This window comes from Cygnus atratus, chromosome 3, assembly GCF_013377495.2.
Source record: "Cygnus atratus isolate AKBS03 ecotype Queensland, Australia chromosome 3, CAtr_DNAZoo_HiC_assembly, whole genome shotgun sequence".
Classification (NCBI taxonomy): domain Eukaryota; kingdom Metazoa; phylum Chordata; class Aves; order Anseriformes; family Anatidae; genus Cygnus; species Cygnus atratus.
This window is the reverse complement of record NC_066364.1, coordinates 116,136,221-116,159,499: the sequence shown is the minus strand read 5'-3', so window position 1 is coordinate 116,159,499 and position 23,279 is coordinate 116,136,221. Positions and strand designations below refer to the sequence as shown.

Here is a 23,279-nt window from a genome sequence, read left to right as displayed (position 1 = left end):
GAATTACTCTGATTCAAACAGTAATTTCAGTAATTTACAAAAAAAAAAAACCAACCTTAGGAACGCTTAATTCTTCTTAATCATACCTTTTTTCAGCCCGCACTTTCTTCCCACAATGCGAACATGTATACATGTTATCACCTTCCAAGGTATCTTTAATAGTTACTTCATCAAGAGATTCCTACATATCATAAACAATACAGAAGGAGCTTATGTTTATCTTAGATATTTAAATCTTGTGCTTACATAGCCTGCTTTACAAGACCCTCTCTCTAAGTCTTACAGCACGTTTAATCAACGTCTATCTGTAAGCTATGAAACTAAGGTGGTCAAAACTACCCGAAAGTTTGCAGAAAAAGCATGGAATTGAACTAAGAGAAGAGTTTGAGATTGTTACAGAAAGACCAGTTCCTAGAACCCAAACACAAATTTCAGGAACCAGTTCGGAGAAATGGTACTCAATATTCTGAGCTGTCCTAAAGAATTCAGGTGCTCTAAATCCAAATTCCAAGTGTGAGGATTAATAATTGTTTTTTAAAAAAAGATAACCTAAAATGATTTTATATAAGTTTTAAATTAATTTAGTAATACATGTATATATATATAAATCTTTTGATATTTACAAATCTCATATAAAGCATGACCATTTTTTAAACACGGAAGTAAGTAATGATTACTGTCTGTAACTTTTTAGTCAATTCCAAAAGTATAGCTGACAGCATGTTGCATAGAGAACACAGACCAGTTCAACTGAATTACCTATTAATATCATCACAGAAATACACCAAAACTAGAGTACAGATACAAAAAGCATCAGCATATACAACAGTGTACAGTAAAGTCTCTTATAATTGACTGCATTCTTTTACAGTTGTGATCTGACCCACCCCAGTCTGGAAGTACTTACATAAATATTCTTCATATCTGCCACCTGGCACCTTACTGTATAGAACTCTTCAGCAGTCTGACTTACATGCTCACAGTCCTGAATCATAGCAATGAAAGAGAAAAGCAATTAAATAACTGTTTTGAGAGGTTAAAAAATATCTTGAAAAGATAAGGATAAGGAAAGAATACTTACCAAAGAAACAACATTGTTTGTAATAACACCTCCAAACAAACTTTTCACTGTATTTTTCTGTGAATGAATTAATAAATTCTGTCAAGGATATTTGAGCAAATCCGTAACTTTTCAAGCTCCCTTTTGCTCCCTCTCAGTAACTCACCAGTTCAGGAGACATTTCTTCTATTTTTGTTATCAGGTCAGTGAAGAATTCAGTCATATCTTTCTGCTCTCCAGTGTTCAGTGGCTGCTTATCCATGGTATAGGTTTTACAGAAAGGCCTTGGATTGTATGCCTTACATTCACTTTCCTTTAGGTATAAATAAATAAATAAATAAATGAAAAATAGGCAAAACAAATCAACCACAAATCCTTGTCCTTTTAAGTTACACAGACATACAGAACATAGCTATATAAATGTCTATTTAAAAATGGACATACTTTTATATACAGTATCTCCACGTGCCTTTTAGGCAACAAAGTTGTGGAAGTGCCCAAATGCCTCTGATGAAATGTGAAGAGATTTTTAACTATCATTATTACAATACTCATTATAAAATATTATTAGCAAAAAAAATTAAATAATTCTTAATGAAAGGAACCATTATTAAAAGAACGTGGCTGAAGATGCGACACATCCAGTTTTTGCCAGCTTTTGCATATATTTTCAGATACAAAATATGGTATGACAAACATCAGTTTGTCCTTATGTATTTCTGAACAGTAATGACGTGGATCTTGACAAGTGCTTAATTCTCATTCAGACTTCTCTATTGTATAAAACTACACTGTCTAGTTCTCCATTGCAGGTGGTCAGTCAGAGAAAAGAACTTGCATTATACAACATTTCTTTAGAATACATCACCCATTCCAATGCTAATACTGGAGATGCAGAACTTATTTACAGCAAAGGGAACTTTGTCCCTGTAAACAATGATATATATACTACTTGCTTTTAACGATGTGTGACAAGACACTGTTAATGTTACCTGGTTTGGAATTAAGTCATTCTTAAAGGTTTTAATAATAATAGATCTTTGTATGATTTTATATTCCTTTGTGATTTTATACTTACATAAATACCTAGATTTACTTTTCCTATGATTCATGTCAGGCACTACATGCTTAAATTCCTTTTCTCTATTTGTCTTCAAAGTGGTTATGATTTTCTTTGACAAAAGCCCGTGCCAAGAACAAAAACACTCAGCTCTCCACAGTTTTCTTTTTAATTTCCTGTATCGTACTAAAAATCATACAATATCCTGAGTCAGAAGGGACCCAGCAAAGATCATCACCTTTTCAGAAATGTTTCACATTTTTAACATCAGTGAACTGTCTTGAACAATGTCAAGAATTCACATACAGAATGGTGTCTACGTTTTACTTGTATTTTGTTCCTCCGCTCCCCTTTTTTTTAAAGAAAAATAGGGCACATTATAAAACATCCTCTTTCACACCAACCAGCACCTACCATTAAGTATGTAAACATTTTCTGGAGTTCTAGTAGAGTGGTCTTGTGTTTCATATCTTCTGAATACTAAAAGAAATTCATTAAAAAAAAAAAAGACTTTAACCTTTATGCTTATAATGTTCCAAAAACAGCGCTTCAGAAGATGAAGTAATCACCTTTTTAAATAAAATAATAATAATTAAAAAAATCCACCTTTATTATGGACAATTAAGAAAAATAATTGCATAGATGAATACACAGCACACTCACTATTTTACACATATACATAGCACTTCCTGCTCATGTTTTGGCATGACATTAAACCTGTGGCAAAAGGTAACTCTATTTTCTAAAAATGTACAGCAGCTAGGAACTTTGGGGAAGTATCAGAAAAGACTGTACTAATTCTGGAATATTTTTTTCTAATTCATAGACATGGTGGGAGTTCTGATCAATCCTGTACACAGTATATTTCACTCGTAGACCAGCAGCTTCCTTTTTTACTTTATTTTTTTATTTTTATTCATGATTTGTTAATTCTACTTGAAATTAAGTGACAATAAAAAACAGTGACATCACTGCCAGTCAGGGTGTTTCACACGTTATACGTACGCTACTGATATCAAGGACCAAAATGAAGCTTCCTCTGTTACAACAAATAGTTAGAATTAATAATATTAATATTTCTGAAAGTTACCCAATGGATAATTTACAAGACTTGCAGTACTTTTGGTAGCATGCTCAAGGACTTTATAAACATTCAAGAAGGATGGCATTTACTCTAACAAAATGACAGATTAGGAGATAAGAAACAACAGACAAGTCATATGAAAACAAACCTGAATCAATCTATTTGACAGCAACAGAAATATGAGTTTGAGAACATGTTCTGTTATAATGCCACCTTAAGAACATACTGCATTACAAATATGTATTTTTAAAAATCTCTTTACTTTAGACATCAGCAGAAGAATTTAACCAAATACAGCAAACTAAAGTCCTGAAGAAATATTCTTTAGCAAGAAACAAGTCCTAAAAGTAAATCCATATTTTATCAGCCTTTTCATTGGAAAAATGAAAATATAAATATTATATATATATATATATATAAAATAATTATTATACAATAATAATAAAATAATATATATAAATATATAAATATAATATAAATATAATATATTTTAATTTTTAATTAAATTAAACTTTTTAAAAACTTTTTTTTAAACTAAATTTAAACTTTTACAAAATTCCAAATAAAGAACGTAAGATTGCAAACCATACCTTTGCAGTAAAGATTGCTTGTCTGGCCTCTGGTATCATATAGAGCTGCTGAATAGTGGATGCCAAGTAACAAGTTGCTCCAAGATTAGTCAGACCCACAAATCTACATTCAGCTCGAACATCATCATGGGGCCAATAATCCCACTTGTAAGGTGCATGGGAAGCTGGAAGAAGTATGTATCACATATGCATAAAAAATCAATTCCATTAATAACTTCCAAAGACATAAATGAATTTCAAAGCTTTATGCTTACATTAATGAAATACATCTTGTTTCTGCATTCTGTATTTTCAAACATGAGCCAGACTGTACCTGCTCTTTAAGAAAATGCATTATGGGTACATCAAGAAAGTATTTTTAGTATCTGGATACATGAGCCAACCTTTCTAGATGCTTCTACAAAGGTGAGACAGACCCCTGAGAAAGTGAGAGGTGGTACCCTGAAACGCAGTTCCATGCATTTCATCTCCAATCTCTGAGTAACAAAGTGTGGCAGCACACACTACTTTGGATTGCAATGATTTGGTACTTTTACAAGAGTATGCTGTGCTCTGATGTGCATTATTCATGGCAAGTGGCAGCTCCTACAGTTGATCTAGGGGTAGTATACATGGAATAATGGTCTTCTGGCCTCTTCCTTAAAACTGAACATCAAGAGCATCCACATTTTCTAAATAGTGGTTGCTATACATTTTTTATAAATAAGAAAGTTATTTTCATAATATCCTGAAATGCATTTTTAAAAAATTACTCTTGTTCTGTAGCAACTTCATGGCAACCCTGTTATCTACACTATTATCTGGAATTCTGTCTTCTGACCAGTGACAGCTAACAGGTGATGTGAAAAGTGATGCACAGGCTTTAAAAAGCCAGGCTTTCTGCTGAACTGAGCTTTCTTAAATTAAGAGCTTAGCCCTGCTCGTTCTATGGGGTTGGAATTAGATGATCTTTAAGGTCCCTTCCAACCCAAACCATTCTAAATCTGCAATGCTGTTCCCCCAGCCCTCCGTTTATTAGCTCTTTCTTCTTCTAGTCTGACTTCCTTCCCTCATCTTTCATTCAATTCTCTTTTTGTCCACCTTATTTTCCCATTAAATGCATTGCGTTATGCATATTAATAAGTGCTACTGTTACACAATTGTGCAAAAGCTTTAATTAAAATGGAACCAAAGCAGCTCTTTAGCCAACCATAGTGAACGCTCCTTCCCCCACAACACTCGCACTGCGTAAACCAGTAGCAGTGACAACGTACTGATAACTGGTAATGTGCAACACTTACAGACTCCCAAATGTACCCCTGTCATTCCCCCAGCACACAAAATTACTTGCCATTTCCCCTACCCATTCCCCTGCACTGCTGTGTCACACTGAAAGAAAGCAAAGCAGAGTCTCTGCACCCAGAGATTTAAGTTAGGGAGCCTTCTTTTCACATAGCAAAACACACATTTGCTATCAGAGCTAACCCCACATGAAGCAAGACTTTTATTTTTAGAAGCTGGTTTCAGAATGGTATCTGCTATAATGGACGCCATGCTAGCAAAAGATCTTTTTGACCAATACCAAAGACAGGTAGATGCTTATCAGAGTTAACAGTGCTTGGCCATACATAAGCTTGAATAAACTTGGGAACAGCTTTTACAGGAGGTAAAGGAATGTTTCTTATTGCACTTGAAAGCCAAAGAAATCTGTAATCTGTAAGAAAAATAGGGGAAGCAAGAAGTGAATTGCCTAAAGAATCAGATTGAAAAGACATCTTTTCCTGTAAGTTTTCTATTCCTCTCTATTTTACACCAGACATAACAATCTATTTCATAAACAGCATGGCACTAGACAAGTTAAGCAAGTCTGACAGACTCTTCTCAGTAAGCCTTGCTCTGAAATGGCTGCCAAGAAACAGGAAGAATGGGAAAGTTCTCACCTGCCACTCAAGAAGATGGTATCCAGACTACACAAACCACTTTTAAGTGATTCGTACTGCTTCTAGACACTGACAGACTTTCCTTTCCATATCTCACACAGGAGAATAGAATCGGAAAATAATTATTTGACCTGCAGAAGCAACTAGATGACACAGGCACTAAATTAGAGAGGAGCTAATCTAGTGTACAAAGATATTCACTGTAGCCTGTCTTCCTTGGTATGCAAGAGGTTTGACACAAAAACTTACAATAACTTAGTTATTAATTCCCAAGGATGTCATTCTCCAAAAATGTAGAACGACCTACAAGTAATTCAGCACCTCTGTTCAGATATATAGAAAAAAGGGGGGGAAAAAAAGAGTAGTCTAGGTGTGATGGTTTTTGGTTTCTCTCTCTCTCTCTCTTTTTTTTTTTTTTTTTAACAATCCAAGAAAGCTATGTGGGCTCAAGATTCAAATTTTAAAGCCTTAATTACTTTGTCAAGGATTAAAGGTTTATTAAGTATTCTTCTAAAACCATACTACCTGCTAAAATTTCAAGGAACTACCTTGCATCCTCTAAACAGATCCTCAGATACCAGACCCACAGGATGTTCTGTTGCACAACAAATAATTATTGTAATCTTCATTTTGGCATTGGCATCAAAACTACCATTAGCCCTGCAGCTTCAAGTAGGGAAGGAAAGAGTTTTAATTCTCATGTTTTAACAAATCTCAGTAGCATGACCTAACGTTACCTGGTTAAACTGGCCTGACCAGCCACTTGAAACAAAGCTCTCCTCAACGTTTAAACTCCCAGTGAAAGTCATTAGCGTGGTAGAAGAACACAAAATTCCTTCACCTAACTAAAATCCTTAAATTGCAGCATCTTCATTCACCCTTTCTGATGTAAAGACTCAACACCTATTGCCCTGCATATGGCTCATCAAGTGTTAATTACAGAGAAATCAGATGACTTCTTTATACTTCATGAGAATAGCTGGAATATCTTCCTCCCCCTTATATATGACAAAGGGCTTTCAAAAATTCTACAAGAAATTTCTCAGAAGGATCCTATTTTCTCTGTCCTGGGACTTTTAAGCAACTACCTTCATTGTGATAATAAATGCTTTCCTTTTTCCATATGGATCTTAACTAGAAAGGTAAATTTGGCCTCATTTATATCTTATCTTCATTATTCACCTCTGTCATTACAGAAAACTGCCTTTTCTCAGGAAGAAATGTGGAACTTGTAACCAAACTTGCAACAGTCACATTCTACTTTAAGTAAAATTAATTTCTCTCCCCTCAATGACTGTGCATTATTTCTCTATTCCACCTTCTGATCATGCTTCTGCTCCAAACATAACATCAGATATTATCTTAAAGAATTTCCCAGATAGCAAGGCAACTCGTCTTTTTTCCCCTCCCTTGAACTGAATGTTTTTATTATTTTTGGCCTTTAAAGAAAGCAAAACCCCAAAACCCTACAATAAATTTTATGAATAATAGAGGGTATCTAAATCCTGTCTCCAGGAAGATCGAAGTCTGCATTTAGTGTAAGCCCTCCCTGTTGAGAAAAGCAAGGACAAAAGTCAGCTGACATCAGCTTCTTAGCAGTTAATTTCCTGAAAATTGCTGAAAATTCATGAAGACACTGCATGTTTCCTTTAGGAGTGCTGGTTTAGGAGAGACATCATTTCATTGAATTATAGACTATTTCCTTCTCATTTTATACAGCTAAGTTTCTTCCTCCACCTGCTTTCAATCAATTTATGCATCATAACCTTTTTTCTTTTTTTTTTAATCGTGGACATGGTCTTAGAGGACAATTCACTTCTGCTGAGGACAAGGACATCGCTGGTAGAACATTACATCCCTTCTGGTTAATACTTGCATACCAGGTGGCAATGTAAGCCAGCACCTTATCTATAAAGGTATTTAAGCCACTAACGGTACTGGCTAAGATGCTCTTCCTCACTCAAAGAACTGGACTGGCATACTAAAGAGAAGAGATCAAATCTTCAGAAAGAGAAGCCAAAAAGTTAAAGGAAAATGAATTTACAATTGTATGTTTGGGAATGATGTACACAATGGTAAATCTCACCACCTGGTTCAACACAGCAAAATGCTATATGGCTGTAAATGCTGTCAAGTCGGAAAAAAGCACGCACATTAGTCTTTTTGCATCTGTCAGTAAAGAGAGCTACACTACTGGAAACTTTCCAAAAAATGCTGCTGAAGTTAAAACTTTACTACAACTACTTTACATTACTCATACTAGCTCAAGTCTGAAGAACAGTACACAGTAGTACGTTTTTATATGACTGCCTTAATAGAGTCTTAACATCTCATTTTTACTTAGAACCCTAAAATCCTTTCTTTTGTCCCAAGGAAAATACACTAGATATCCTTTAAAAATACAATTTCATTTTGAAAACTGTACCTTACATTGCTACACTAAATTAAAGCAATCTTTTAAGAACATCCTGGCTTCAATCGGTTAGGGGTGTGAGAAAAAAGGGTAGAGTAGAAAAGACAGCAACTGGTCAGACGAGATGATGACAACTGTACAAGTTACAGGATCGAAAATTTCTCCAGTGAACCACAAAACCAAAATGTTAAAACCAAAGACAGGATGGAAATTACTAACATTTACCTTAATGCATCTCCTAAGTAAAATGGCACAACAGGCCTAAGACTAAGATTTTAAAAGACTATTTAGATTACAGAGATAAGCAACGAGGAAAAATCCAGTTTTAAGAGCCTTTGATTCACATCAGTGGAATAAGAAGACTTTAAAACAAGTGAGGTATCAGAAGTCCTGTGGTCAGTAGCACATAAAGAGACAACGGCACTCTGCCAGTTGTATTAAGATTAACATTCATGAAACTGAAATACACTGAATATGTAGAAGGAGCATGGACCATATGATTCTGGAGAACTCAGAAAGGAACACACAATCTAGAGAAGAATATTTGGAAGAACGTAGTAACAGATAAATGTTACAGAAAATTTCAGTAGCTTGAATTACTGGCATTTGGAGTTAAAAATTACTGACTGTAAAAAAATGGATGATTGCACCTGGAGAGATACTGACAGGCTCAGCAGCAGCAGATGCACTCACAGCACACACAAATATCAGGTATTTTCATACATCATATTCTTCATAATATTTTCCCTAAGCATATGACATTTTAGAGGCTTTTTAGAAGGTTTCAGGCATACAACTACAGAACTCAAAACATTAAGATCAGATTTCTCTTTTGCTTCCTGAATTGAAAGGCACTAAATCAATTCCATTGATTATAATAAATTACAAATCTTCAGGTTACCAGAATGTAAGCTGGACATGTAAAAGGAAATCTATCAAGCTTAAAATGCATAATAAGAATTTGCAAATCAAAGATAAAATATTAACTGGCTTCAGATTTTGGTAATTTACATATTTTACATAGGAACTGAGTTTCCAAAAAACAGGAAGCACGAAAGCCAAGAGGCATAACAAAATTGTATTAGTGCTGTATGCAGACATCTGGGTACAGACTGAAAGTCAACTACAGAGATATTAGAGACTCCTAAAATATGACAGAGCTGTTAGGAGCCAATACTTCAGTCAGCGTGGTTTATGGACCTTGGTTTAGGTATAAATAGTTCATATTTCTTCATGTAAAAAAGGCAAAGCAGCACAAGTTAGTGAAGCATGTAAAATCCACTCTAACAATGCTATCTATGTATTGGTGTCATCTGAGAGGGCCACATCCTTTAAGTAGCCAGAATTTAAGAACAGATGATCAGAAAATTATACATGTGATTAATTTCTCTCTTTTGCTAGGTGAACAACAGATGCATACATCTGCTCTGTGACACTTCTTTAAGTGATGCTGGATAACTAGTACAGCTACAAAGGGAATTTTAAAAGTACTGTTAGTGGGACCAATGTCTTACTTTATCACTACATTTGGAAAGTGTGGCTATCCAGATTAAGCCAAAAAGTATGCAATGTCCTTTTTGATTTTCCTTGTTCCTACCTATGCATTCTTAAAATGCATGCTTAATTATTTTTAGCCAGTTATTAAATGAAGACACTTATGGTGTACTTCAGGAGGAAAAGCAAACTCCACAATTGCAGTGCTGTTCACAACGATGGCTAGCAATCCTGTTGCAAACATGCAGTCTTCAGAAGGAGTCCATATAGTGGCTACCCTCCCATTTACTTTACTGAACTTGATAAATCCAAAAATTCAAAACAACCAAAATGAACAGAAGATACAAAAGGACTAATTTTCCACAAAATACTCAAAAGCTACATATGTATGAAGGTTCTTACACTGCATATGTTGTGCCATAACCCAGTTGTGGAGCAGCCTGTAGTTTTCCACGGACCCCTTCACCATTTCTACCAACAAGTCATATGCTGCAGCCCTTGAAGAATGTGACTTGCATTTTGGCTGCTGTCTATCTTTTAAACTTGGCAGCAAGAACAGAAGATTGAAGATGTCTCTCAGAAACTCCTGTAAAACAATTCCGTCAGCAGGTTTAGCAGTTTGCACACATTCTTAAAAGACAGTCATGTTTTTCCAATCTTCTAGAAATTTCTGTATACTTCCTGGACCTCTATCATGTATAGAACTTTCTGACTCATATACAAGTTTTAAATTGCAAATTTCAACAATTTTATTTATATTACAGCCTAAAGAGAAACATGTCCAGTGAAAAAGAATGGCAAATTATGCTTGATTCATGACTGATAATTCAATTTGACAAACCATACACATGTATTTTTTAATAAATTTAAGACTGGTTTCTCATAGTACATAATCACTCCACTAGTCTGAGTTTTATGAATCACTAATTAACCATAAAACATGCACTGATTTATGTATCATATGTACTGCAAGTATATTTTGGTATTGTTATTCAGTTGAAATATTAACTGAACTATAAAAGGCATACAGCACAGCTGTACCAAGTCATGTTGCCTTTGGATGACAGACCCGTAACACATTGTTATTTATATTTATCTTTCCAGAGTAATACACTAAAAAGTGTGTTGCGTATGTCTAAAATTCAGTACCTTTGTACTGTTTAGTCAACTTAATTCAATAAAATTATAACAAATGTAAAATATTAAGACAACAAGAAATCAAAATCTGTCTAGGTCTGTAGGAAAAGGTAGTCATATTCTTCCAGAAGCTATAGCATGTTCATAGAAGTACAGGATGGTGAAAGGCTTTCCTCAGCCTTTTAGCTACTAAGTGAACATTACTAATTAGTCATCCAAGTGGTATAATGAGAGAACGTGAAAGAAGAAATTTAACTGATTTAGAAAGCAGTATTTCAGCAAAATCCCTTAGACAATCAGCAATTCATTCAAAACCTTTATGCCCAGGCCCGATAACATGATCTACTTCCTACACTTCACTGCATCAACAAAATGGCTGCAATCTTAACAAACTGTAATTAAATCATATTAGTAGTGTATCATTGCAGTAGTCTACATGATCAGACAATAAACCCTCTATCCTTTACCTCCGCAGAATCTTCATTTTGTCTTTTCCCTACATGATATCTTCTTCAATTTTTTTTAGGGATAGAATTCTCTCCCATTTGTAAAGTACAGCTACCAGTACAACTATTATATTTCATTCTGTAACTTCTAGACTGTAATTAAAGAAATGTTCTTCTTGGATTTCCCTATGTTAAAAGGTCAGGCTGCAGTAAAATCTAAATAAAATCTAAATATTTCCAAAGATAGCCTCCTGCAGAGCAAACAAAAAAACACCATAAAAAAAGTCTTTTTCCAATGTATAGAGAAATTCCTATAGCACTAATATGAAATATTATAAATACAGTCACATGTCTATGTCTGAATAATATTGAGGGGTCTTCTCCTGGCCAAAATAGTTAACGAAAGCTCTTCCAGATTTCTCCACGCTTTGGAGTTATATTTTAATCCCACTATGCATGAAATTAAAATTAAATGGATACCTGCTTTCTTGGTAGTAACTCTGCACCACAAGTTCTCATGAGGCAGCAATCTGACTGGTTTCCATTCCTAACCATATTTGCCAGGTGATGGTTACAGCTCATCAGCAGACCAGCTGTATCCAGTATGTGGAGTTTTGGACTGTGCTATTGGCTACGGCTTAGTGCTGTGGTGCAGCCTTTTCAAACAGGTGTCCTAGCACACCAGGCACCCTAAAATGCAGTCTCATAGACTAGAAAAGAAGTAATGTCAGAGATCTGGATCTATCATTTTCCGATTAATACTCTTAATCTTGTATTTGCACTGTCTGACTGAATTCTGACATGTTGGAGCAGGGAAGAAAAAGATCATGTGGATCTTTTTGTGGACAGGTGAACTGAAGTATTCTTTTTACATGTGTCTGCCACTGGGTAGGTGTAGAGCTTAAAAGCTACTTTTAGATCACAACTGTCCCAGGATACAGTCAAAAAGCAGCTGTTGTTAAAAATTTTTAAAGTAGTTAATACTGATCCATTCTGAAAAAAATCAGAGATAAGAAATGAAAATAAATAAAATCTCTAGGATGTAAGAACTTTATCCTGAAGTTAAATATTGTTAGAAAGGGAAGGGACTGTACATACTACTTATTAATTAAGGAATGTGACATGTTTCCATCAATCACCCAGGGCTAGAAATATGACATACTCTCATGTATTGAGCCCTGCAATCAAAATATTAGGTAAAAAGGTGTAATGAAGAAAGTACAGTAAAAAGATATGACCTTGTCTTGATCTCTGTCAGGGTCCTTTTCTTACCTGCCCTTCACGAGAAAATTTAAAAGGTGGTTTGTGCTTAATAACACTTGTTGCAAGGCGCAGCAGTCCTGTAAGTCCATCATCTTCTATATTACCGTCTTGATGGTCAAGGATTTCTCTGCTATATATATACGTACATATAAAAGAAATGTTAAAACTCTGTCTGTCCCACTAACAATAAATTTAATGCAACTTACAAATGGAATTACTTTACTAAACCTTACCTCCGAATGCAGTCAGCAAGATGTCTTGCTAGTGCATCTAAATCAAGGAGTGTGGTCTGATTAAAAAGAAAGAAAGTGGTATATAAATGGAAAAAAATTATGTACATCATGAATTAGAAGTCCAGCCTGAAACTATGGTTATTCTTTTGGATGGAAATTTGCTATTGTACACAAAAAACCAGGAACAATTAAAACTCTTTCAAATGTTCTTGCAACAGTATTTTAATACATTTTTATAAATGTGATAAAACTGTTTTTTAAAAATCAATGAGGTACAGTTCAAATAAAGTAACACTTATTCTTTCAATTCCAGATCTCAAAAATATATTATTTCTATCATGTTGAAAAAATTGAATACTACTATTTTAAATATTTAACTGTTATTTCTCACAGGAACACACAGAAGCTTGTCATTAGAAGCTTGAAAGCAACATGCAGAAGAACTATGCAAAACTGTAGCCTAGCTAAGAGACTCAGTTAATAAAACGGAAATGGTAGGAAACTGAGTGGAAGAAAGACGGAGGAGCCAAAATTTTTGCCTCTAGTGGGACCATCAGGTGTTAGGAGACAAGATTTTTTTCAACACTACAGAAATAAGGTTTACAGCTTTATCTTCCTTCCCTTCCCACACTCCTGCCAGAGCACTGAGAATAAATTAGAGATACTTATGTAGCACGTCCAGCCAGCAGACATAGTTGCAGAAGGTGCCTAAAAAGTTAATTTTAACCCTTTTGAGATGTTTCAAAAGGGTGAATATTTTTTCTGACCTGTGCTAATTGGCTGCTGATTTTTTTTTCTCGTCTCTTTCAGTTCATGTCAGATATTTGCTCACCTCCTCCTTCACTGAAATTACCAAGAGTCAATCTTTCCTAAATGATTCCAATACTCATGTCTCTTAACTTCACATAGCCCACTCTATTTGTGCATTATATGTACCCTCCCTTCTTGACTCTACAGGGTGTGTATCTGAAGCTTCCTTTGACCATGAGCTACTAAAAACACCAAGCAGCGGCAAAAGTCAAGAGAAGGGAATGCTCCAAGAGCTGTTTGTAGCAGTTCACTATATATTAAGTAAAATTGTCTCACGCTCAATGAAAAAAGTTATATAAATACAGATATTTAAAAACGCAAACATTTTTATGACTGCAAAGCAAAACATACCTGACTTGCATCTTTGACATGTATGTTATCAATCAGTTTGCACAGCAACCAAAAATATTCCTTACAACCTGGTCGTAGCACTGGTTCTTCTTCATAATCCTCCATCTGAGAAAAAGAAAGAAAAAAGAAAAAATTGCTTTTGTTAACTGTAATAATAACTGTATTAAAGCAGTGCAATAAATGCAATGTTACAAGAACATTGCTTTCTACATGCCCCTATTTAAGATAAGCTCCTTACAAGAACAATGAATTTTACAATGGTAACACTGCATGTTCTGTTTTTCTTCTGAAATACTTATTCATTCTCTTGAAAGACTGTCAGGATGATGTGCCAGAACCTTAAAAAATTTACAATAGTATTAAATCTGTACTCGGAACTGCAAATTGCAAAATTTTCAATATTAGACTGGGCAAAGCAAAAGAAAATTTGCATGAATATCAGTTCAACATGTGTTAGTAAAAATCCCATTTTGAACTCTTCTGAAAACTAGTCAAATAATGCAAATCTTCTGCAGACTGTTTTAATGCAACCTTTTTTTTTTTTTCTTCTCAGAATCTCCCCCAAATCAAGGTTCACGCTTCACAGTCATACAAGTGGTCTTCTTCAGATCTACAGTAGCTGAAGTGAGCATAGCCTTCTCTGATATGCATTTGTATGTCTACAATTCCTAACTGACTTTAGGCAAAATCATCCAGGTTAGTTCAAACAATCTCTATTAATCTCCATACATTAACAGCGTGAAAGTAGCTTTGGCACCATCCCTAGAATCTCTTCTATTTAGTGAAACTGTGAAGACAATAATATCCCAAGAGAAAAACAGAAACAATTGACTGGGGAACAGTAACGCTTACCTGCAACAACAAATACAAATATAAAACTATTTACTGATTTATTTATGGACTTGCCTACATTTAAAAGGGAAGATGGGGCATTTACTGAAAACACAACTGTTATTCCTTAACAGCATCTTATGTGGATGCTAAAATTCCAGAACCACAAAACTTTCAAAATGCTATTTTCTACTTTTCTCTCCAAGCACTGGCAAGGTATCAATTACTTTAGCATGACAGCTATAACTTCTGTGAAGCTTCTCGAAGCATCTAAACCAAAGGCCTTAATATCTTAGCGGATCAGAAACAGTATGTCAGACATAATGATGGTACGTGCTACCATTTTTCTCCTTTTATATTAACAGAAGTAAGTTAAAATATATCTTTAATAAAGTCTTGTAATTTCTTAAGTTCTTACCCGGATAGGTTTCAGAGCTTGAGCATCAGGAAGAAATTTTAATAATGTTGATGCGGCCAGCAGCAGAAAGGACCGATTAATTGAGTCTCCCCCATCGAGACCAGAGAGAGATAACTTGTATAAACCATTGCATGACTCATGGCGAACAGCAGTCTGTGTGAAAGATAAATAAATAAAATTATTGCACACATTATTTAAAGTTTTTTTTCTTTTTTTTTTTTCTTTTTTGACTTTCCTTTCAGATATACATAATTAAGTTCCTCTCATAACGTCTACCAGGTTATCAAGGCAGAATATGTCTAAAAACACCTATGCTGAAGATACCCTTGTAACAAAAAAGCCTTGTCTCCCAAGTTACATATTTTCTATAGTAAAGACTACAGCCAGCTCCCAAAATACCACATCTGGGCAAAGTAGGAACATATATATGATGCTGGAACCTACACTTACGCATATGAAACTATATGGTTAATTTAATTTCACTAGAGAAATTATCTTCTTTTATTCCTAAGAAAAAAAAAATCTAGACTATCTCTAATTCAGCTTCAGAAGTTTGCGCTCATTTAGTTCCAGTGTTTTTAAAGGGAGACAGTACATATGTTTTTCCTGTGGTTGAGTAATAATTAACCGATAATAACAATCACCTCATCGTGTCCATATTGCACCTTTAAGCAATAGATAGTAAATAAATACATAAATAATCTATCGTGCATATTATGCAATTTCCAGGTTTGTCTTACATTAGAAAAAAAATTTACTTAAAGCTAGACAAAGATTCATTGACGACATGTTTATTTCAACTCTTATTCACCCCATTTTGTGATAAAAAGTACAGCTGAAAAAATAACACAATGGCAAAAGTATATTTTGATTAATCCATGTTAGAGGGCATCATCCAGAAATTCCAACAAATTACAACAAAAGAATTACCTTCAAACAAAAGCTAAGAACAAAGATGGGAGTTTATAAACTGGTTTGCATTCAACCACAAATGTGCCATCTTACACAGCATTTTTACTACAAATGATTATTTCTTAAACAGGACTGCAAGTAACTGAGTCAGAACCTGCTTACTTTTAGCAGGAAACAACATGATTTGAAATTAATGGAAGCTTGAAACCAAACTTAATCTTGTTCCATATTATGCACAAATTAGTGACAACCTCTCCTTTAACATACCTCCGGAATAAGAAGGGTAAGCTTCTTTAGCCAGTCTTGCAAATGATCACTGTCTGCCAGACTGGATTTCACCGAGGAACAGCAGTGAGCCCAACTCACCAAGAGCCACATTGAATAATGAGTAACTAATAGGAAATGAGATGAGAGTAAATCGTATCGTAATTCTAACAGAATAAGCTTTCTAGGTTGAAGGGTTGCATAGTTCTAGCACAAACGACATTTACTTTAATTATCTTCATGTACAAGACTAAGTCCTTATTGGCACATAAGCCACTACCTCAGCTCAGAATTTCACAAATATGCTTACTAAATACTGATCACTGTACTACTGATCACAGTTTAATTTGACTAAATACTCAAAATCCGGAGCACAACCCCTTCCTGCATCTCTCCTTCTTAAGTAGTGAGCTGGTACTTTGGAGATGGATTGCATCAGCTCTTAACATGAACATTTCCCCGGACTAACTAGCACATCAGTTTTTTTCTTCTTAACAGCCAAGAAGTAAGACGTTAGTATGTGACGCATAGCATACTGCGAATTCAGGTTCATAGCCATGAACATCTGTAGGCCAGAACAAAGCGAAAAAAAACAAAGGCAATGCACAAGCTTAGGAGACCTACCTATATTTATGCACACCTATGCTGTACTTTTGGCAATTACTCTCATACAAACCTAACCTGACGCAGGCCATTTAGACCTTTTGTAGGAATCCTCCCCAGGAAAGCTGAACTGGGGATCTCCAAGGAATTCTGGGACCAGAATTATTTTTGTAAACCTGAATAAAGGTGACTGTTGGTGACTATATTATGGTGCTACATGTATCTTCTGCTCTTCAGAAAAGAATACTGCTGGTTTTCCTATCAAAAACAGCTATTCTGGAGATGAAGGCATAACTACCGTACAAAACTTCAATCATATAAATAATTACCAGAGAAGGAAAGCCATGCAAGTCTTTTAGGACCTCTCTGTGTTTTAGCACTCATATCGTAACAGCCCTAAAGCTATCAAGGTACACTATTTTATAGCACACTAATGGTGAAATAAATCAAACACATAACCTGTTATCTTCAATATGTTTTCAATATTATTAGTTCATAGCATACAAATAATTTGCAGCACTGACCTTCGTGTCTTGATCTGTGATCAGACTGAGCTTTCAACACCCTGAACAGGAAGAAGATAAAGCCATTTGAACTTTATCACAGATCATAACAGATTACCACTTAGAAATGTAAGCACATGCCAGTAAGAACAAAGTTATTCTTAAGTACCTATGAAGAAAACTAATACTGTAATCCTAAAAAGATTCATTTCTCGCAGTATTCAAAATTAGCAATATTTATAAAGCTATTAGGATCTTCAAATCACCTCCCTAAAGCTTTACTGACTACAAGATAAAAAGTAAAAAAAAAATAACTGCAACCCCTTTATATTATCCAAGAAAGAAATGATATACAATGGAACCAAGAACAGACCCATACAGAAGAAAGCTAGCATTTGTTATGGGGAACCACACTTTAAACAAATCTTTGCGAACTTAAGACATACTGTAAATGCTTGTATTTATTTACTTACATTTTTGAAAATGGCAGTAGAAGTTTATGAAATGGAAAACATATTGTATATAATAAAAATTATTCTTGGAACTCAGCTAGAGGTTACATTTAGGCACAGTTGTAGACCTGGCTGGAAATGCTCTAAATATCGTTATCAATCTTTTAAAAATATGGTAAAACACATTATACCTTATTTGGAATCAAGTAATTCTACAACACCAAATGTGTCAAAAAATTGAGTTCCCCAGGATCAGTCCAACTCTGTCCCTATACAGTCTTACACAGAACTGCTTTTCTCAGGAAAAAAGGCAAAAAGGACAAAAATCACTAATAACCATTTTCTGAAAGTAAAATTTTGCCTGCAGTACATGCATACTAACTATAAAAAGAAGGGGAATTGCAATAGAAATAAAGTAATGTCATTAGGATGGGGAAAATAAGTCAAAGACAGCAGATAAATAAGCAGCTTAAAAATGAATTTATTTCAAATTTTCCTTTATATTCCCTTGAAATTGACAATGCTAATTGTTACAAAGAGAACAAAGAAATAGTTTTGGTACGAGAATTTCTGACAGCATCTTGTACACATCTTGTTGCTCCACGTCATATACCTCGGAGAACAACTGGTTATATAAGGGATTCTATGGTGATTAATTACTTTACATGTAGGTTTTGTTGTTGTTGTTTCTATTTTATTTATTTATTACTATTACTATTCCTGGCAATTTGTTTAGTCCAGTGATTGCTTTATTGCTGATGACCACTGAGAGTTCTCTCCATGATTCATAAGTGTGGATTAACTACAAAAAGAGGCGACTAAGAAAAGCAAATCTAATGCCTATATACTTAAATTTCTGATATGGATGTTAATGGGAACTACAACTGAAAAAGCTATTCGTTCTATTTAAAACAGCCAAGGAAAATGTGCACATTTTATAAGCTTTATAACAAAAATAAAAAGATATTGTACCTAGGTGCCAAGTTGTCATATGTATAAGCAACTGACATAAGTCGCTGAATCAAACTGGTTCCCTGGACAAGTACAAGAAACACCTTTAAAAATTGAAGTCAAAAGAAAAAAAGACCAGTTAATATAACAACAAGCTTTTTGATTGTTTTTTAAATTATACACACTGTGTGAATCTAAAAAAAACCCACCTGTGTAGAGGGAGGAACAGCAAAAGAGAAATGATAACATCTCTACAGTTGAAAGTTATATTCTGTTTTTTATTAAAGCAAATGTAAAATACTGTGTTTCACTGAGTACACCTAGATGCTAAAATTTCATTCTATTCCTCTTAGGCAACATAACTCAATAGAAATATCAATCATTTTCTCAATCCTTTTAGTAAAAAAATAGTGTATTTCTTAAAACCACAAACATTAACTTTGTTTTTAAAATCATAGGTTTGAGGAGACAATGTTGTGGGTGAAGTTGGATATGTAAATTTTGCTTGTATCTTTGTGATCAACACATTTGACTGACTACACATTCACTTAAATTATTAATCTTAAAAAGAGTCTCTGACAGGCTATACAAAATTTTCAAATCTGAAAAGTCTGAATAGAAAGTCTTTAAAGACTTTAGAAAGAAGTCTTTTAAAGTATTTAGATAGCAAATCCACTGCAATCAAAAATATTCATTGATGACAATTAAAAAAGCTAATACATTCAATAATTTCCCTGTATCGTATCAGCTTTGGCAATTTAGGAATCTGTTTTGTCAAAAATACCTCATCCCTATAGAACAGTTAGGGTCTTTCCTTGTGTAACAACGACAAATGGGAAGTTTGGTTCCAGCTCACAGTTCAAATCTGCGCTTTCCTGCAATCACAACTGGTCCTGTGCCCAAGAGCAATCAATTTACAGTGAATGTATCTCTAGCCATCTGATGACAAAATTGATTGATTGACTATTGATTAAATATCAGGCTTGGTCTATATTTGGAAATTAGCAGGCAAGAATCTGGGAGGAAGGTCTACGCATTTAGGTATGTTTTATCATACACTTGCTCAGATATCCTTAGTATAGTAAGTTACTTCACACTCAGCGTGCACTAAAGGACACAAAAATGTATTTGCTGAGGATGAGGACAGCAAGTACGAAAGGTTACCATAAAAACAGCGTTAATAATTTGGAAAACAAAATGTAAGAAATAGGAATAAAGCACTGGAATTCTGAAATTCCCATTTCACATGCTCACCAATCATCAAAAAACTTTTCAGTTCCAGCTTTTAAAATTGGCAGGTTTAAAACAAATACAATTAAACTGTATTTTAGAGAACAGTATGTAGCATATAGATTAATATTAGTAACTTTGCCACTATATTATTTTATTACCAAAATAAAAGCTTCACACAACAAAGGAGTCATTTAAGTTCACAAAACAGACACACTGTTTATCTCTTACCTCTGTTAAACGAGGTATATGAAGGCCCTTCACATGGTCACTTGCAGTCTTCCTTGATTTGCCTGGCCATGTTCTTTTTCTGTGACTCTCTGCTACACCAGACCAAGCAAAGACATCGTGGTAAGCTAAATCCAGATCTGAAGGATCAACTGCAAACTGGCATATCAGCTTCAGCAAACAAGCAAGGCAGTCCAGCTGCCACTGTGAATAAGAAGGAAATGAATTTTTCTTTTTGCAGGGATTTATTTTACAAATAATTCTATGTCTACTACAGAATTTGACAAGAAAAGCTTAAGTAAGCTCCAAAGGATAAACAACTAGAACTCTAACTGGCAAAACCTCACAAGAAAAGACACTAAAGAGGAAAGGTATTAAAACAAATTACTTCTTACAAAAAGGACATTTTTATTATCTAGTCCTATTAACAGGGGCATTTCAAGACATTCTGTTATTGTGGGCATGAAATACCACAGAGGAAATATTTGCATGCCTCTCAGCTGTGCAGCTATGGCCAAACACCACACATGGTCAGCTCCACCAGCAAAACTTGCAGTGTGAGAGTAAAATTAACAACAACAAAAAAAAGAGCACCATTTCACAGCAACACATGGAGAAGATAACTGTCTAACACCTATATACATAAATGATCTGCTTAAGTTCAGTGACCTGAACAAGGCACTTAGGTGCAGAATTTGTAATTATTTTCATGGTGATGTCCAAGTTTTCTGGACAGAACAATAAAAGTCATCATGCAATCTTTTGCTTATAAACAGAGTAAGAAAGAATGACAATTTGTTTCTAACATTGAATATATTTTAGAACAAATACATAAAAATCTGTTTAAAACCTTTTAATAAAAGGTATGCCTGCTGTCAAAACCTTTTAATAAAAGGTATGCCTGCTGTCTTCTTAGCATTTGAGAAACCGTTGCCAATTTTATACATATACATACATATGTCTCATAAAGGACAGCTATGTTATTCTGGGGTAAAAGGGTGAATAATCACCTACCACAGTCCATGATTCCTGTTCTTTAGGCTCTAAGATTCCAGAATTAAAAATTTCAAGTAATTGTTGGAGCCCTCCAGCAGCAACAAACTGTAAGTATATTATGGAAACAATGTGAGAAAAAGCAAATGCAGAAATATCACCAACTTAGTTAGATCTACAGGCCTGATAAAACAGAAAAACTTTAAAATATTCTATTTAAATTTGAGATCAGAAACCCTTAGATAATGTTTCAAATGGGTTTTCATTTTACATCTTTTTTTGATAAACTACAATATGTATCACAAAATACTGTAGGAAAATCAGACCTTGCAGCTCCATGTGTTTTTACTATTTTCTATTTGATCTTCACTTGAATCATCTGAGTCTGGGTAAAGATCACTGTAACTTCCCTAAAGACAAACAAGTATAAGTCACAAAAACAAACAAAAAAAACCCCTACAGTTTAAGATTAAAAATACTATAAACCAAGTTATCAATATATACTTTGGTTCATAGAAAAAACATATTTTGTGCAAGAAACCCTATTACCGTAGATTCACGTCTTATCCTTCTGTTGGGCTTTCCCAGAGCTTCAATAATTTCCAGGGCATACAAAAGTTTATGGGCACTTTTTATTCGCAGAAGATCCTTCCAGCTAAAGCCATCATTACCCTTAGCAAATAAAGAAGACAGAAAACAATTAACGTAATTTAATGCTGATCTTAATAAAGGCAATTAGAGGGTTTTTAAAGTAAATGGACAAGTTCTTTAGTTTTTAATTTCACCTATTATTTGAAATTAGACTATTTAAAACGTATTTCTATATATGAATAACAATCTGAATAATTTGAATGCAGCAGTGAAATTTGAGTAGACCGCTGACATTACTAAAAGCTATGGTATACACAATTTTAAAGTACAGGAAGCCAAATGTTGTTTGGATGAATTATAATTTCCAGCAAAATTTCAGTGTGTCTATAAAGAAACATAATACCTAAGAACAATATGTTATTTCAAGAACTTTAAAACAGGCAAACTTTCCTTCTGTTGGGCAACAAAACAAGTAGGTAAGTGGCCATGTTTTGAACTTGTAGAAAAAAAAAAAAAAAACACAAAAAGGATTGCTATCATAACACCCATGATGTTAAAGTGAAACAGTACATTTGAAATATTTCATACACACTAGGCAGCAGATGAAGAAAGTACTATTTTGATTCAAACCAGAAGATTGTGATAACTAGCATTCACTATTCATTTGTTAAGTTCTTTTATTTTTAAGAAATCATAAAAACAAACTTTGTGAACTAAAATGACATCTGTTTAATTTAATTTTGAAAGAATCATTAAGTTTGCTTATTAGGTTTACTTGTGTCTAAATGTACTAACATACTTTTTAACATTTTTCTTCTTTGGGGAAAATTCAACTAAAACACTAAACACTAAAATATCCATGTATAATAAAGATAAAAATGTAAAACAAGCAATCTGTTGTACCTGCTCATCTGAAATATTTTGGAATGCCTGTAACATATTAGGGCACGTTGGTAGAAGCATTAACAGTTCCCAAACACGTCTGGATAAGTTTTCTGCATGGAGATGGAGTTCTTCACATCTTGCACTCTGACAAATCATAAAATAACTATTCTTACTGTGAATTTCTTAGTGAAAATAACCTAGCTAAGATTTAAAGTCCAAAAATTTATTTATTCTTAATTGAGAAGTTATCTAATGCAAATCCATGAACAGACCGTGAAGTCTCACTCGAACCAGGAAGAAACTAAGTTCCATTATCTTTATAGCCTATAACATATTATGAAATATTTGAGTGTAAGTAAAACTTAAAAATAATCTACCAGTTAAAATATACTAATGGTTATTTAATTTCACACAAGGTGATGATGGCATACAAGAGATATAACTTCAGTTTTTGCAGTAAAACTTTTACTAACCTTTCTTCAAACCAATTCCCATTATTAGTCACCATAATTAAATACTCATTATTCTTTTGTGAAAATTATTTCTTTAGAGTTTCTA

General features: G+C 34.1%; 1 protein-coding gene across 1 annotated transcript in view; it reads right to left on the bottom strand.

Moving 5' to 3' along the window:
• The window catches only part of USP34 (ubiquitin specific peptidase 34), a 135,130-nt gene that overhangs the window by 38,639 nt on the left and 73,212 nt on the right, over nucleotides 1-23,279 (bottom strand). The window contains exons 30-48 of the mRNA XM_050710062.1: nucleotides 22,740-22,865; nucleotides 21,795-21,917; nucleotides 21,572-21,655; nucleotides 21,267-21,353; nucleotides 20,256-20,456; nucleotides 18,816-18,898; nucleotides 17,413-17,453; nucleotides 16,289-16,413; nucleotides 15,110-15,262; nucleotides 13,861-13,965; nucleotides 12,700-12,755; nucleotides 12,476-12,596; nucleotides 10,023-10,206; nucleotides 3,795-3,958; nucleotides 2,535-2,600; nucleotides 1,227-1,373; nucleotides 1,082-1,138; nucleotides 908-985; nucleotides 87-181 (exon numbers count right to left, since the gene is read on the bottom strand). Of these exons, the coding sequence (XP_050566019.1) occupies nucleotides 87-181; nucleotides 908-985; nucleotides 1,082-1,138; nucleotides 1,227-1,373; nucleotides 2,535-2,600; nucleotides 3,795-3,958; nucleotides 10,023-10,206; nucleotides 12,476-12,596; nucleotides 12,700-12,755; nucleotides 13,861-13,965; nucleotides 15,110-15,262; nucleotides 16,289-16,413; nucleotides 17,413-17,453; nucleotides 18,816-18,898; nucleotides 20,256-20,456; nucleotides 21,267-21,353; nucleotides 21,572-21,655; nucleotides 21,795-21,917; nucleotides 22,740-22,865 (2,096 nt within the window). The remainder of the gene's footprint in view (nucleotides 1-86; nucleotides 182-907; nucleotides 986-1,081; nucleotides 1,139-1,226; nucleotides 1,374-2,534; nucleotides 2,601-3,794; nucleotides 3,959-10,022; nucleotides 10,207-12,475; nucleotides 12,597-12,699; nucleotides 12,756-13,860; nucleotides 13,966-15,109; nucleotides 15,263-16,288; nucleotides 16,414-17,412; nucleotides 17,454-18,815; nucleotides 18,899-20,255; nucleotides 20,457-21,266; nucleotides 21,354-21,571; nucleotides 21,656-21,794; nucleotides 21,918-22,739; nucleotides 22,866-23,279) is intronic.